The sequence below is a fragment of the Rhinolophus sinicus genome, linkage group LG01 (assembly GCF_036562045.2).
Source record: "Rhinolophus sinicus isolate RSC01 linkage group LG01, ASM3656204v1, whole genome shotgun sequence".
NCBI classification, from domain to species: Eukaryota; Metazoa; Chordata; class Mammalia; order Chiroptera; family Rhinolophidae; genus Rhinolophus; species Rhinolophus sinicus.
In genome coordinates, this window is record NC_133751.1 from 108,566,706 (window position 1) to 108,580,694 (window position 13,989).

General features: G+C 42.4%; 1 protein-coding gene across 12 annotated transcripts in view; it reads left to right on the forward strand.

Moving 5' to 3' along the window:
• The window catches only part of IQSEC1 (IQ motif and Sec7 domain ArfGEF 1), a 489,184-nt gene that overhangs the window by 286,047 nt on the left and 189,148 nt on the right, over nucleotides 1–13,989 (forward strand). The window contains exon 1 of one of the 12 annotated variants that reach the window (XM_074334193.1): nucleotides 11,538–11,977. The exons of 9 other annotated variants lie outside the window; for them this stretch is intronic. In XM_074334193.1, the coding sequence (XP_074190294.1) occupies nucleotides 11,955–11,977 (23 nt within the window). In that variant the 5' untranslated portion in view covers nucleotides 11,538–11,954. Of the gene's footprint in view, nucleotides 1–11,537; nucleotides 11,978–13,989 lie in introns of those variants that run through there. 2 more of the 12 variants (XM_074334261.1, XM_074334268.1) reach the window with 2 other exon arrangements.

The following is a 13,989-nucleotide window of genomic DNA, read 5'->3' on the forward strand; positions in this document are numbered from 1 at the left end:
CACCACACAGAAATAATAGACAACAACAAAAAGGCAAAGAAACACAGCCTTACCAGAAAACTAAAGATAGAATGACAGGAAATCCTCACATATCAATAATCACCCTAAATGTAAATGGACTGAACTCACCAATAAAAAGGCACAGTGTAGCAGATTGGATCAAAAAACTAAACCCAACCATATGCTGTCTCCAAGAGACACATCTCAGCTACAAGGACAAGCATAGACTCAAAGTGAAAGGGTGGAAATTGACACTCCAAGCAAATGGTACCCAGAGAAAATCAGGTGTAGCCATAATGGTATCAGATGAAACAGACTTCAAGGTGAAAAAGATAACAAGAGACAAAGATGGACATTTCATAATGGTGAAGGGGACTATACAACAAGAAGACATAACAGTCATCAATATTTATGCCCCCAATCAGGGAGCACCGAAATATACCAAGCAACTACTAACAGAACTAAAGGGAGAAATTGACCAAAACACAATTATACTAGGGGACTTAAATACATCATTGACAGCTATGGATAGATCATCCAAACAGAAAATAAATAACGAAATAGCAGCCCTAAATGACACATTAGATGAAATGGACATAATTGACATATATAGAGCACTTCATCCTAAAACATCAGACTATACATTCTTTTCTAGTGTACATGGAACATTCTCAAGGATAGACCATATATTGGGACATAAAATCAGCCTCAGCAAATTTAAGAAGATTGAAATCATACCAAGCATATTCTCTGATCACAAGGCTTTGAAATTGGATATCAACTGCAAAAAGAAAGCAGGAAAAAACACAAATACATGGAGATTAAACAACATACTTTTAAAGAATGACCGGGTCAAAGAAGAAATTAGAGGAGAGATCAAAAGATACATAGAAACAAATGACAATGAAAATACATCCTACCAAATTTTGGGGATGCAGCGAAAGCAGTTTTAAGAGGGAAATTTATCATTACAGGCCTATCTCAAGAAACAAGAAAACTCCCAAATAAATAACCTCACGTTACACCTTAAAGAACTAGAGAAAGAAGAACAAATGAAACCCAAGGTCAGCAGAAGAAAGGAAATAACAAAAATCAGAGCAGAACTAAATGAAATAGAGAACAAAAAGACAATAGAAAAAATTAATGTGACAAAGAGCTGGTTCTTTGAAAAGATTAACAAAATTGACAAACCCTTGGCTAGACTCACTAAGATAAAAAGAGAGAAGACACTAATTAACAAAATCAGAAATGAAAAAGGGGAAGTTATCACGGACACCACAGAAATACAAAGGATCATCCAAGAATACTATGAAGGACTATATGCCACCAAATTCAATAACCTAGAAGAAATGGACAAGTTCTTAGAAACATATAGCCTTCCAAGGCTGAACCATGAAGAACTGGAAAATCTAAACAGACCGATCACCAGTAACGAAATTGAATCAGTCATCCAAAACCCTCCCAAAAGCAAAAGTCCGGGACCAGATGGCTTCACTAGTGAATTCTACCAAACCTTCAAAGAGGATCTAATACCAATCCTGCTCAAACTCTTCCAAAAAACTGAAGAAGACACAGTACTCCCTAACTCATTTTATGAGGCCAACATTATCCTGATACCAAAACCTGGTAAGGACAACATAAAAAAAGAAAACTACAGACCAATATCTCTGATGAATACAGATGCAAAAACCCTAAATAAAATTCTAGCAAATCGAATACAACAATGCATTAAAAAGATTATTCATCACGACCAAGTGTTGTTCATCCGCGGGGCACAAGGATGGTTCAACATCCGCAAATCCACCAATGTGATACATCACATAAACAAAATAAAGGACAAAAATCATATGATTATATCAATTGATGCAAAAAAAGCATTTGACAAGATACAATATCCATTTATGATTAAAACACTTAATAAAATAGGTATAGAACGAAAATACCTTAACACAATAAAGGCCATATATGAAAAGCCCTCTGCTAATCTCATAATTAATGGTGAAAAACTGAAGCCCTTTGCTCAACGTTCAGGAACACGACAGGGCTGTCCCCTATCACCTGTACTTTTCAACATAGTGTTGGAAATCCTTGCCAGAGCAATCAGGCAACAGAAAGAAATAAAAGGCATCCAAATTGGGAATAAAGAAGTTAAATTGTCACTCTTTGCAGATGACATGATGCTACATATAGAAAATCCTAAAGACTCCACCAAAAAGTTGTTAGAAACAATCAACGAGTACAGTAAAGTTCCGGCTACAAAATCAATGTACAAAACTCCATTGCATTCCTATATACTAACAATGAAATCTCAGAAAAAGAAATACAAAAAACAATTCCTTTTGCAATTGCAGCAAAAAGAATAAAATACCTGGGAATAAACTTAACCAAGGATGTGAAAGACCTATATGCTGAAAACTATAAGACATTTTAAAAAGAAATTGAAGAAGACACAAAGAAATGGAAAGACATTCTGTGCTCATGCATTGGAAGAATCAACATAGTTAAAATGGCCATATTACCCAAAGCAATATACAAATTTAATGCAATCCCCATCAAAATCCTAATGGCATTTTTTAAAGAAATAGAACAAAACATCATCAGATTTGTTTGGAACCACAAAAGACCCCGAATAGCCAAAGCAATCTTAAGGAAAAGAACAATAATGGAGGTATCACACTTCCTGACTTTGGCTTGTACTACAGGGCTACAATAATCAAAACAGCATGGTATTGGCAGAAAAACAGACACATAAATCAATGGAATAGAATTGAGAACTCAGAAATAAAACCACATAAATATGGACAGATAATTTTTGACAAAGAAGCATAGAACATACAATGGAGAAAAGACAGTCTCTTCAATAAATGGTGCGGGGGGAATTGAATAACCACGTGCAAAAGAATGAAACTGGACTGCTATCTGTCACCATGTACCAAAATTAATTGAAAATGGATCAAAGACTTAAGCATAAGACCTGAAACAATAAACTGCATAGAAGAAAACATAGGTACTAAACTTATGAACCTTGGGTTCAAAGAGTATTTTATGAATTTGACTCCAAAGGCAAGGGAAGTAAAAGCTAAAATAAACGAATGGGACTATATGAAACTTAAAAGCTTCTGCACAGCAAAAGAAACCATCGACAAAATAAAGACGCAACCAACTGAATGGGAGAAGATTTTTGCAAACAGTGCCTCCGATAAGGGGCTAATATCCAAAATATACAAGGAACTCATGAAACTCAACAACAACAAAAAACGAGCAACCCAATTGAAAAATGGGCAGAGGACCTGAAGAGACATTTCTCCAAAGAGGACATACAAATGGCAAATAGACATATGAAAAAATGCTCAACATCACTAATCATCAGAGAAATGCAAATCAAAACCACAATGAGATATCACCTCACCCCAGTCAGAATGGCTATCATCAACAAGACAAATAGTAACAAGCGTTGGAGAGGCTGTGGAGAAAAAGGAACCCTCATACACTGTTGGTGGGAATGCAGACTGGTGCAGCCTCTATGGAAGGCATTGTGGAGGTTCCTCAAAAAATTACAAGTAGAATTGCCATATGACCCAGCAATCCCTCTCCTGGGTATCTACCCAAAAAATCTGAAAACATTTATACATAAAGACACGTCTGCTTCAATGTTCATTGCAGCTTTGTTTACGGTGGCCAAGACATGGAAACAACCAAAATATCCTTCGATAGATGAATGGATAAAGAAGTTGTGGTATATATACACAATGGAATACTATTCGGCGGTAAGAAAAGATGACATAGGAACATTTGTGACAACATGGATGGATCTTGAGATTATAAAGCTAAGCGAAATATGTCAGACAGAAAAAGCAGAAAACCATATGATTTCACTGATATGTGGTATATAACCCCAAAACAACAAAAGAACAAGACAAACAAATGAGAAACAAAAACTCATAGACATAGACAACAGTTTAGTGGTTACCAGAGGGTAAGGGGATTGGGGGGTGGGAGATGAGTGTATAGGGGGATCAAATATATGGTGATGGAAGGAGAACTGACTCTGGGTGGTGAACACACAATGGGATTTATAGATGATGTGGTACAGTATTGTACCCCTGAAATCAATGTAATTTTACTAACAATTGTCACCCCAATAAATTTTTTAAAAAAAGAAAAGAAAAGAAGGAAAAGAAATAAAAAACAAAATAAAATAAATAATATGAGTAATAAAACGGCAATAAGTATGTACCTATTATTAATCACTTTAAATGTAAATAGATAAAAATGTATGGTAGGTGAATGTATAAGAAAACAAGATCCATGCGTATGCTGTCTACAACAGACCCATCTCAGACTGAAAGACACTCATAGACTGAACATAAAGGAATGGAATAAGATATTTCACACAAATGGAAATGAGAAAACAGCTGGGGAACTTATACCAGACAAAGTAGACTTTAAAACAAGGGCTATAATAAGAGACAAAAAAGGACATTGCATAATGATAAAGGAACCAGTTGAACAAGAGGACAGAACCCTAGTAAACATCTATGCACCCAAAATAGAAACATCTAAATATATAAAACAGATATTGACTGACATAAAAGAAGTGATCAACAGTAACACAATCAAAATCGAGGACTTAAACACCTCATTAATATCAACGGACAGATCTTCCAGACAGAAAATCAAAAAAGAAACAGCGGCCTTAAATGACACATTAGACCAGATGGATTTGATTGATATTGAGAGGATTTCATCCCAAAGCAGAATATACACGTTTTTCAAGTGCACCTGAAATATTTTCCAAGATAGAACACATTAGGCACAAAACAAGGCTCAATAAATTTAAGAAGATTGAAATCATATCAAGTGTCTTCTCTAAACTATAAATCAATTAACAACAACAAAACTGGAAAACATACAAACACATGGAGGCTAAATAATATGCTATTAAACAGTGAATGGGTTAACAATGAAATCAAGGAAGAAATTAAAAGCTGCCTTGAGACAAACGAAAACACAAGGACCCAAAATCTATGGAACACAGCAAAAGCAGTCCTAGGAGGGAAATTCATAGCAATTCAGGCCTACGTCAAGAAACAAGAAAAATCTCAAATAAACAGTTTAACTTTATACCTAAGGGAACTGGAAAAAGTACAGCAAACAAAGCCAAAAGTGAATAGAAGGAAGGAAGTAATAAAGATTAGAGTGGAAATTAAAAAAAAAATAATAATAAGCCTAAAAAAAACACAGAGATCAATGAAACCAAAACATTCTTCTTTGAAAAGATAAACAAAATTGATAAATCTTTAACCAGGCTCATCAAGAGAAAAAGAGACAGCACCCAAATAAATAAAGTCAGAAATGAAAGAGGAGCAGTCACAGTGGACACCACAAAAATACAAAACATTTTAAGAAAATACTATGAGGTATTATACACCAACAAATTGGATAATCTGGGGGAAAATGGATAAATTCCAAGAAGTGTACAATATTCCAAGGCTGAATCAAGAAGAAACAGAAAATCTGAACTGATTGATTACTACTAATAAAATCGAATCAGCAATCAACAAGCTCCCAACAAACAAAAGTCCTGGACCAGATGGCTTCAGAGGTGAATTTTACCAAACATTCAAAAAAACATTTAACACCTACTCTTCTCAAACTATTACAATAAATTCAAGAGATGGGAAGGCCCCCAACCTCATTCTATGAGATCACCATTACCCTGATTCCAAAACAAGACAAAGATATTACAAAAAAAAGAAAACTATAGGCTGTTATCCCTGATAAACACAGATGCAAAAATTCTCAAGAAAATATTAGTAAACTGAATTCAGCAATACATGAAAAAAAAAAAACATACACCACAATCAAGTGGGAGTGGGATTTATTCCTGATATACAAAGTTGGTTCAATACCCACAAATCAATTAACATGATACACCATATAAACAAAATAAAAAATAAAAATCATATGATCATATCAATAGACGCAGAAAAAGCATTTGGCAAAATCCAGCATCCATTTAAAATATACATAATATATATGTAACATCATACTCAAAGGGGAAAAGTTAAAGCATTCTTCTTGAGATCAGGAATAAGGCAAGGATGTTCACTTTCACCACTTTTATTCAACATAGTATTGAAAGTCCTAGACATAGCAATCAGACAAGAAAACGAATTAAAAGGCATCCAAATTGAAAAGGAAGAACTAACACTGTCATTATTTGCACATGACGTAATATTATATAGAGAGAGAACATCAAAGATTCCACCAAAAAATGAACAGAACTAATAAATGAATTTAATAAGCAGCAGGATACAAAATTAATATACTGAAATCAGTTGCATTTTATACACCAATAACAAACTATCAGAAAGAGAAATTAAGAAAACAATCCCATTTACAATTGCATCAAAAAATATTAAATACTTAGGAATAAATTTACCCAAGGAAGTAAAAACTTGTACTCAGAAAATTATGACATTGAAGAGAGGAATTAAAGAAGATATAAATAAATAAAAGCATATACCATGCTCATGGACAGAAAGAATTAATATAGTTAAAAACACCCTCCCTACTCACCTGATCTGGCTGCCAATGACTTCTTTCTTTACCTGAAGGGAAAGGAAATATTGAAAGGAAGACCTTTTGATGACATTTAGGACATCAAGTGTAATATGATGACAGCTCTGTTCGCCATTCCAGAAAAAGAGTTCCAAAATTGCTTGAAGGGTGGAGTAGGCTCTGGCATTGGTGCATAGCTTCCCAAGGGGAGAACTTTGAAGGTGACCGTAGTGATATTCAGCAATGAGGTATGGAGCCTTTTTTTTTTTTAGGATAAGTTTGCAAACTTAATTGTCAGATGTATACAATGGAGTATTACTCTGCCATAAAATGAATGAAATCTCACCATTTGCAATAACATGGATGCTAGAGGGTGCTAAGTGAAAAAGTCAGACCGAGAAAGACAAATACCATATGATCTCACTTATATGTGGAATCTAAAGAACAAAATAAACAAACAGAACAAAAACAGACTCATAGTTAGAGATAATAAACCGACAGTTACTAGGTGGGAGGAGGGTTGGGGAATGGGTCAGAAAGGTGAAGGGATTAAGAAATACAAATTATGCCTGAAACTAATATAAAATAATATTGAATGACAACTGTAATTTTAAAAATAGTCACATGGGTATAAAGTACAGCATAGGGAATATAGTTAATAATATTGTAATAACTACTGTTTTTCTCCGAAAATAAGACCTAGCTGGACAATCAGCTGTAACGCATCTTTTGGAGCAAAAATTAATATAAGACTCAGTATTATATTATATTATATTATATTATATTATATTATATTATATTATATTATATTATATTATATTATAGACTCGGTCTTATAGTAAAATAAGACCAGGTTTTACATTAATTTTTGCTCCAAAAGACACATTAGAGCTGATTGTCCGGCTAGGTCTTATTTTCGGGGAAACACAATATGTACAATGTCAGATGGGTAATAGACTTATTGGGTTACTACTTTGTAAGGTGTGTAAATGTCTAATCACTATGTTGTTTTGCACACCTGAAACTAATTTTAAAAATTTTAAAAACGTGCAAATGTTCATGCAGTTTGCAGGTACCTATCTACATAGGAAAACTGCATAGGAAAGTTTACTGTGGGAGTGAATTCACTGTGGTTGTGTGAGGAGGGGAGGGTGGTGACGGGACTTCCATCAGATTCACACGTTATAATTCCTGTAGTGTGTAGGAGGTAGATCAGAGCTCAGGGTATTCATTTTTATTCCTTTCAATGTATTTAAATTTTTGTTTAATTTCATTATTTAATATGATACCTTTTTTCAGAGTCCACATGATACTTTATATTTTTTATGAGCGTATAAGTATAGATAAATGCCTAGAAAATGTTCTAGAAGGATGTGCTTCAAACAGATGGCAGCTGGTTACCTCTGCAGAGATGGCAGAGGGGAATAAGATTGATGGGAGTGGTCAAAAGGGACTTCATTTTGTTTAAGGAAAAGAGATTTCCATGTTATATTTGCAAATAAGATTTCATTTGTTTAAAATGTAAAGCTTAAGCAAACAGGGCGGGGTGGGGGCGGACTGGGAAATCCAGGACTTGAAGGATTTGTGATACTGAGATTTGATGAGTCAGAATGTTGATGGCTCTGCATTTCCACAATTAGAACAGTTGATGACCTGAAAAGCAGGATGGGGGTTCCATTCTGCCCCCGTGGGAAGATGCTCAACCCTTGGCACTCCATGGCTGAGGCTTGGAAGGTCCATGATTTGGGGATCTGTTGACTGTGCTCTAGCCCTTTCCATCCATCCTCTGTGCAAATGCGGTCGTGTTTCTTTCATGCTGGGGACAGATGGGAGCATGTCAAGCTGAAGGTTGCAGTAGCAAAAGGCTCCTTGTGTGAATGTGCCTGTCAGCCTGCAGGCTGGAATTTTCCAGTCAGGAGGTGAGTTCGTGATGTGGAATGTTTCCCCACCCCACTTTGGCAGCTGCTTTCTCCTTCCAGTCTGGGTTGCTTCCAGGGGGCCACAGTGATGAGGTGGGGCCCGGGGGTGAATGCAAGCATTTCCAGTGCTACCCAGAGTGATTGTTGGGGTGAAGAGCTGTGCCAACGCTGATTCCTGCTGTGCCCAGTTCCAGGCCTGCAGAGGTGGGTGGGTGGGTGAGCCTGCAACTACAGCCAGGAAAGGCTGGCTGCCACACCCTTACCACATCAGGTATCTGATTACAGTTGGGAAAATCTCACCATTCAGCCCGGAGTCCTGCAGCACCAATTGCTGACTGTGTGCCCTTGGACCTTCTCATGACCTCGGGCTTCATGCTGGAAAGTGGAGCTAGCAAACCCAACCCTTGGAGATGATGGTGAGGGCTTGGTGTGGTGCAGGTTAGGCCCAGGCACGCCCCCTTGCTGAGCCCCACTCTCACCTCCATCACTTCCTGAAGGGACAAGCCTGAAGGTTCTCAAGTCAGGGCCGGAGTCAGCATCTTAGCTCCACGATTCCTGGAGCCTCCATTATGGTGCACCCTGTGCTGCACACTCAATGTCAGAAATCACAATAGCCAGGTGAGCTGCAAACACTGCCCAGGTGCCTTATCAACACCTACACACTTGGCATTTGTTTCTAAATGCTGGGGTCTGTGCCATTTACCCTGTTTTGAAATAACAGCATAACGTATGAGAAAGATACATGTCAATTTATAAGGAGGAAGTGCCAAAATGCAATAGATGAGCGGATGGATGTCATGGCCCCCCTGGGAGCAAGATAGGAAACCTGGGGAAGGGACCAGACACTGGAGTGGCCTCTGCAATTGGGGGTGGCCCACTTCGCTCTGAACCTCCGTTTTCTCCTCTGGAAAGTAGACTTGATAAAATAATCCCTGCTTTAAGGAGGTCGCGAGGGGAGTTGTTAGGGCCCAGGCTTGGGAGCCGCAGAGATGTGGGTTCAAGCCTTGGCTCTAGCACTGCATAGAGTTGAGACCTCTCTGAATAGAAGTGGTGATTGACCTACTTCATAGGGTGCCTTTGAGGAGTCACTAAACGTTAGACCTAGAACAAAACAAGCTTCATGAAGCCCTCCTGGTTGTAGTTATTTGGGGGTTATTAGTAAAATCCTGTGCAACTCCAGTGAGGAGCCAAGTAGAGTGGGCTCTGTAACATGCTAAGACAACTTACATGGCAGCGTTCTTCTCTGGAGGGAAGTCCATGTTGTAGGAAGTTGGTCATTCCCAGAGTCACTTCAGGAAGGTGAGTCGGGGGGCATTGCGCAGTTCTGACGCCATGCATTGCGGCTACACCGCTGCCTCAGCTCCACCCTGGTTCCATGAGAGAACATGGGTCCCGAGAACAGATCCCACTCCCACCTCTGCCACTTGGTGGTGCCTCTTTGAGCTCCATGTCCTCCACTGTAAAGGAAGGAATGAAACTCAAAGAGGCAGCATCCCTCCTTCCCCTAAATTCAGTGGATCTGAGAATCCAGAGAGAATGGGAAGAAGAAGGGCCCACTGAGCTGCCAACCAGCAGCTGGGGCATGCATCCCCATTCCCTCATGTAATCTTCCCAGTGAGGAAGCTTTGCAAGCACTTAGGAGCCAAGACTCTGGGCCAGACTGCCCTGGTGTAGCCCCACCAGCTGTGTGACCTTGGGCTGGGTGCTAACCTCTGGTTTTAGCTCTCTCCTCTGTAAACTAGGATGAAAATCTTATACCTCACTGAGGTTGTTCTGAGGGTTACAATGCTTGTGAAAATCACACACACACACATGTATCTGAGATAAGTGTGGAATTCCTGATTTATAGAAGAGGAAACAGACTGATCAGCTAAGTGTCAGATAAGAACAGAGAGAGAGAGAGAGAGAGAGAGAGAGAGAGAGAGAGAGAGAGAGATCTGTGTGTGACAGAAAAGTGACTATGGAGGAGGGGATGAATGGGCCTCACTTTCACCTACCAGTGGCTCGCCCCCTTCTACCACACTGCCTCCTAAATGTACTCAAGTACCCTATGCTTATTCTTCCTCTGGACCTTCACACTAGCTCTTGCCCTCTGCCTGAAATGCTCTTCCCTTAGCTCTGCAGTTATTTAGGTCTCAGCCCCCACATGCCCCTTTGGAGACACCTTCCCTGACTGCTCCCTCTAACGTGGATGGCTTCCCTCTACATCAAACCCCCTTCTCCTCCCCTCCCCCTTCTGTTTCATTTTCATCCTGAGCCTTATTACCACCCTTCAAAATTATATGTTTGACTACGTGTTGATCTCCCATTTTGCCCTTAGAATGTAAGCACTCTGAGGGCAGATATGTTGCTCTTTTCACCACTGTATTGCCAGTCCAAAAGCGGTGCCTGATATGTGGGAGGTGCTCTGGGTGTTTGTAGAATGAATGAGTGAGTGACTGAGTGAGTGAATGAATGGGTGCACATCTAGACCAGAAGTTCTCCCACCCCCATAAAACCCTCAGGACATGGCCAGCATAAATGATACCAGCTATGCATCTGTACAGCTCGTGTGTGGTAAGCCCTCCTGGAACTCTGGGACACAGCTATTACAGTCCCATTTGACAGTAGCATCAACCAAGGCTCCAAGAAGAGAAGCAAGCGGTTTGCCCAAGGTCTCACGGTCTCACGGAGGCAGCGCCAGTTTGGGAATTGGTCTGCCTGACTCCAGGGCGTCAACCCTGTGCACTCCACAGCATTTCTCTGTACCAAAGGCAGAGAACCCACCCCGGAAAGCAGCGTCATCTCAGGTTCAGGGGAAGGGGCGCATTTTAGCAACGGATTTCCAGCGCTTGCTAGGAAGGCCTGGCGCGCCCACAGCGCCCTCGCACCCGCGCGGACACTCTCCGCCAGGTGGATGACTTTGCAGCTAAGGAGCCCCTGGGCGGCCGCGCCTGATGCTGCAGTTGCCATGGCGACGGGCGTCTCAACGATTGGTCCGGTGCGGCCACACTACGTAGCTCCTGAGGCGCTGGGGATGGCTACCGCGCGCCCGCTCCTCCTCCGGATGCTGCGAGAGCAAATCCGGCGCAGACGCCCGGAGTCCACCCCTTCTCCTTCCAGCGCCCCGCCACCCCGGATGTGTGGGAGGGGAAAAAACCCAGGTGGTCCCAGGTAGCAGCGAGGCGGACGCCCCCACCCAAGCTGGAGAGTATGGTGGTGGCTCGACGTTCTCGCGGGCTCCTGGAATTGGTGTGAGCCCTGCGTGCTGGGGCCCCTGGGAGCCAGCTGCTTCCACCCCCCTGCTCCCGCCCCACCCTCCTTGGAGGAGTCCACCACCAACACCACCACCACCCCCGGGAATGTGACTCGCCCCTCGATTTAATTTTATTCCCTTCCACTTCTCGCCTGAGCATCTTGCGCCTCCTTTAACCACAGTGAGCCTTCAGCTGGAGAGGGAGAGAGAGAAGGGGGAAGCTGACCCCAGACAGGATGGCTTGCCGAAGACGCTATTTGTGAGTACATATGGCAGGTTTATGCCTGAAACTCTGGAGTTCAGAGGCCAGAGGGGCTCCAGTTGAGCTTGGAGCTGGAGTAAGGGGCCAATGGGGGAGGGGCAGGTTGTCTTGCAGGTGGCTTGCAGAGGGAGCTAGCCATCCCACAGAGATGTCAGCGTTTGTCGCCTGCATCAGAGGTGTTCGTCCGTGTTAACGATGAGAAAGAGGCTGTTAGTTAGCAGGTCTTCACTGGGCTGTGAAATTCCCTATCTCTGAGGGCATTTAACTACCCCCCTCCCCCGCCAAATCCATACACAGGGACCCCAGACCCAATGCTACCATTTTGGCATTGGTAGCATGCCTATTTGAAAAAAAGCCTCTGGTGCCCAACTCCTCCATGACTAGCACTTAAGCTATGCCTGATGGAATGTTGGCAGGAAGGTTGAGGTGGGACAGGATGCTGTGTCCTCCACCAACAGGCCAAGGTCCAGCTCACTGTTGTGAGTAAGGGGCACCAGTGTCCCCCGTGCCACCCAGGTGTTCTATGGGCCAGTGGCAGAGCGCCTGTCTGCTGGACACAATGCCAGTGGCAGACGCTGTCAATGTCTGTAGGGGTTGGTGACATCACAGATTTGATGGGTATTTATGGAAACCGAAGCCTGTGCCTGGTTAAGCCAGGCTTTTCGGGCATCCGGATTAGAATAGCAGCCCCTGCACAGCTCCCTGGGCTATATGCTGTGTTCTTCGGGGGTGAGCAATGTTTGGTCTCTGGCCTTGCAGGAACCCTTTTCTTGCCAAGGCCATAGGGGTTGAGACCAGCTCTAGGTCGCCCCCTGCCCTGGGCAGTTGGCCCACCACCTCGGCCATTCGGGGCTGTTCATGACCTCAGGCCTTGGCAGTTAGAGCAGAGCTGGGCCCTCTTGGGCTGGGCTCAGTTCCCAGGACTAGGAAGAGGAGGCCTGGAGCAACATGTAGGGAGACAAGTGGGGGGCCACTCCAAGTCTTGCAGCCCCCTGTACCATGACAAGGGCCTGTGGAACCCCTAATTAAACAGTAGCCACTACCCTCCATCTGGGGACAGCTGTCTTGCTAATGGAGCGTGAAGGAAAGTAGATAGCTGCATCAGCAGGCCCACGCGGGAGCCTGTGGGTGATGGAGGGGCCTGTGTCTGGTTTGCTGTGATGTTGCTGCTCTTTTAGTGGAAAAGCCCACAGGGAGGTTGGTTTGTGGATGTGAACAGAGTACGTGGAGTTCTCACTCCTTGTGACAAGGCCCTGACTGTTTTTGGAAACAAATATTAAAACCTTACCCAATGTGGCTCTTCTGCCACCACCTCTGGGAATAGGTCCTCCGAAGGCAGCCATCTTCTTCCTGCTATCTTTGCCTGGGCCCTGGAGCCTGATGTCAGAGAAAGTCTCAACTCTCATGGGTTGTCAAACCCTGGGGGAGGGAAGATATCATTAGGGGAAAATGTGACAATCTTCGGTGTGTACCGATGTTCAGTGATCAAATCCTTACAATACCCTTATCTGGGTGGCACTAAGATTCTCATTTTAGAGAAGGGGAAACTGAAGCTCAGCAAAATTCCCCTGGAAACTTGGAGTGTACTATCCTGCGGGTGGGGGTTTTAGCCCAGGCTTGCCACTAAAATCACTTGAGGAGAATTTTTAAAGATATCCATCCCTGGGTCCCACCCCCAAGATTCTGGTTTACGGGCCTGGGGGAGGGCTCAAGCATCAGGATCTTGTTAGTTGTCCATGTGATTTTAATGTGGTTGTTGTTCATGGGCGCAGCTACTTCCCATGGCTGCTCTGCCCAAGAGTGTCAGATCATGATAGTTCTAGGGACATGGCTACCATGCCATACGGCTTTCAGTGCCCTTGCAGCACCAACACAGATCTGCTGGGTGCTCGGTAACGTGCAGCCTAACACATGGCCCCTGGCAGGTTCCCTCCCATGGACTAAACTTTTCTTGCCCACTTGCCTGGGAGAGGGGCTGGGCTGGTGAGGAGGGCAGGCCTATCAGGGGC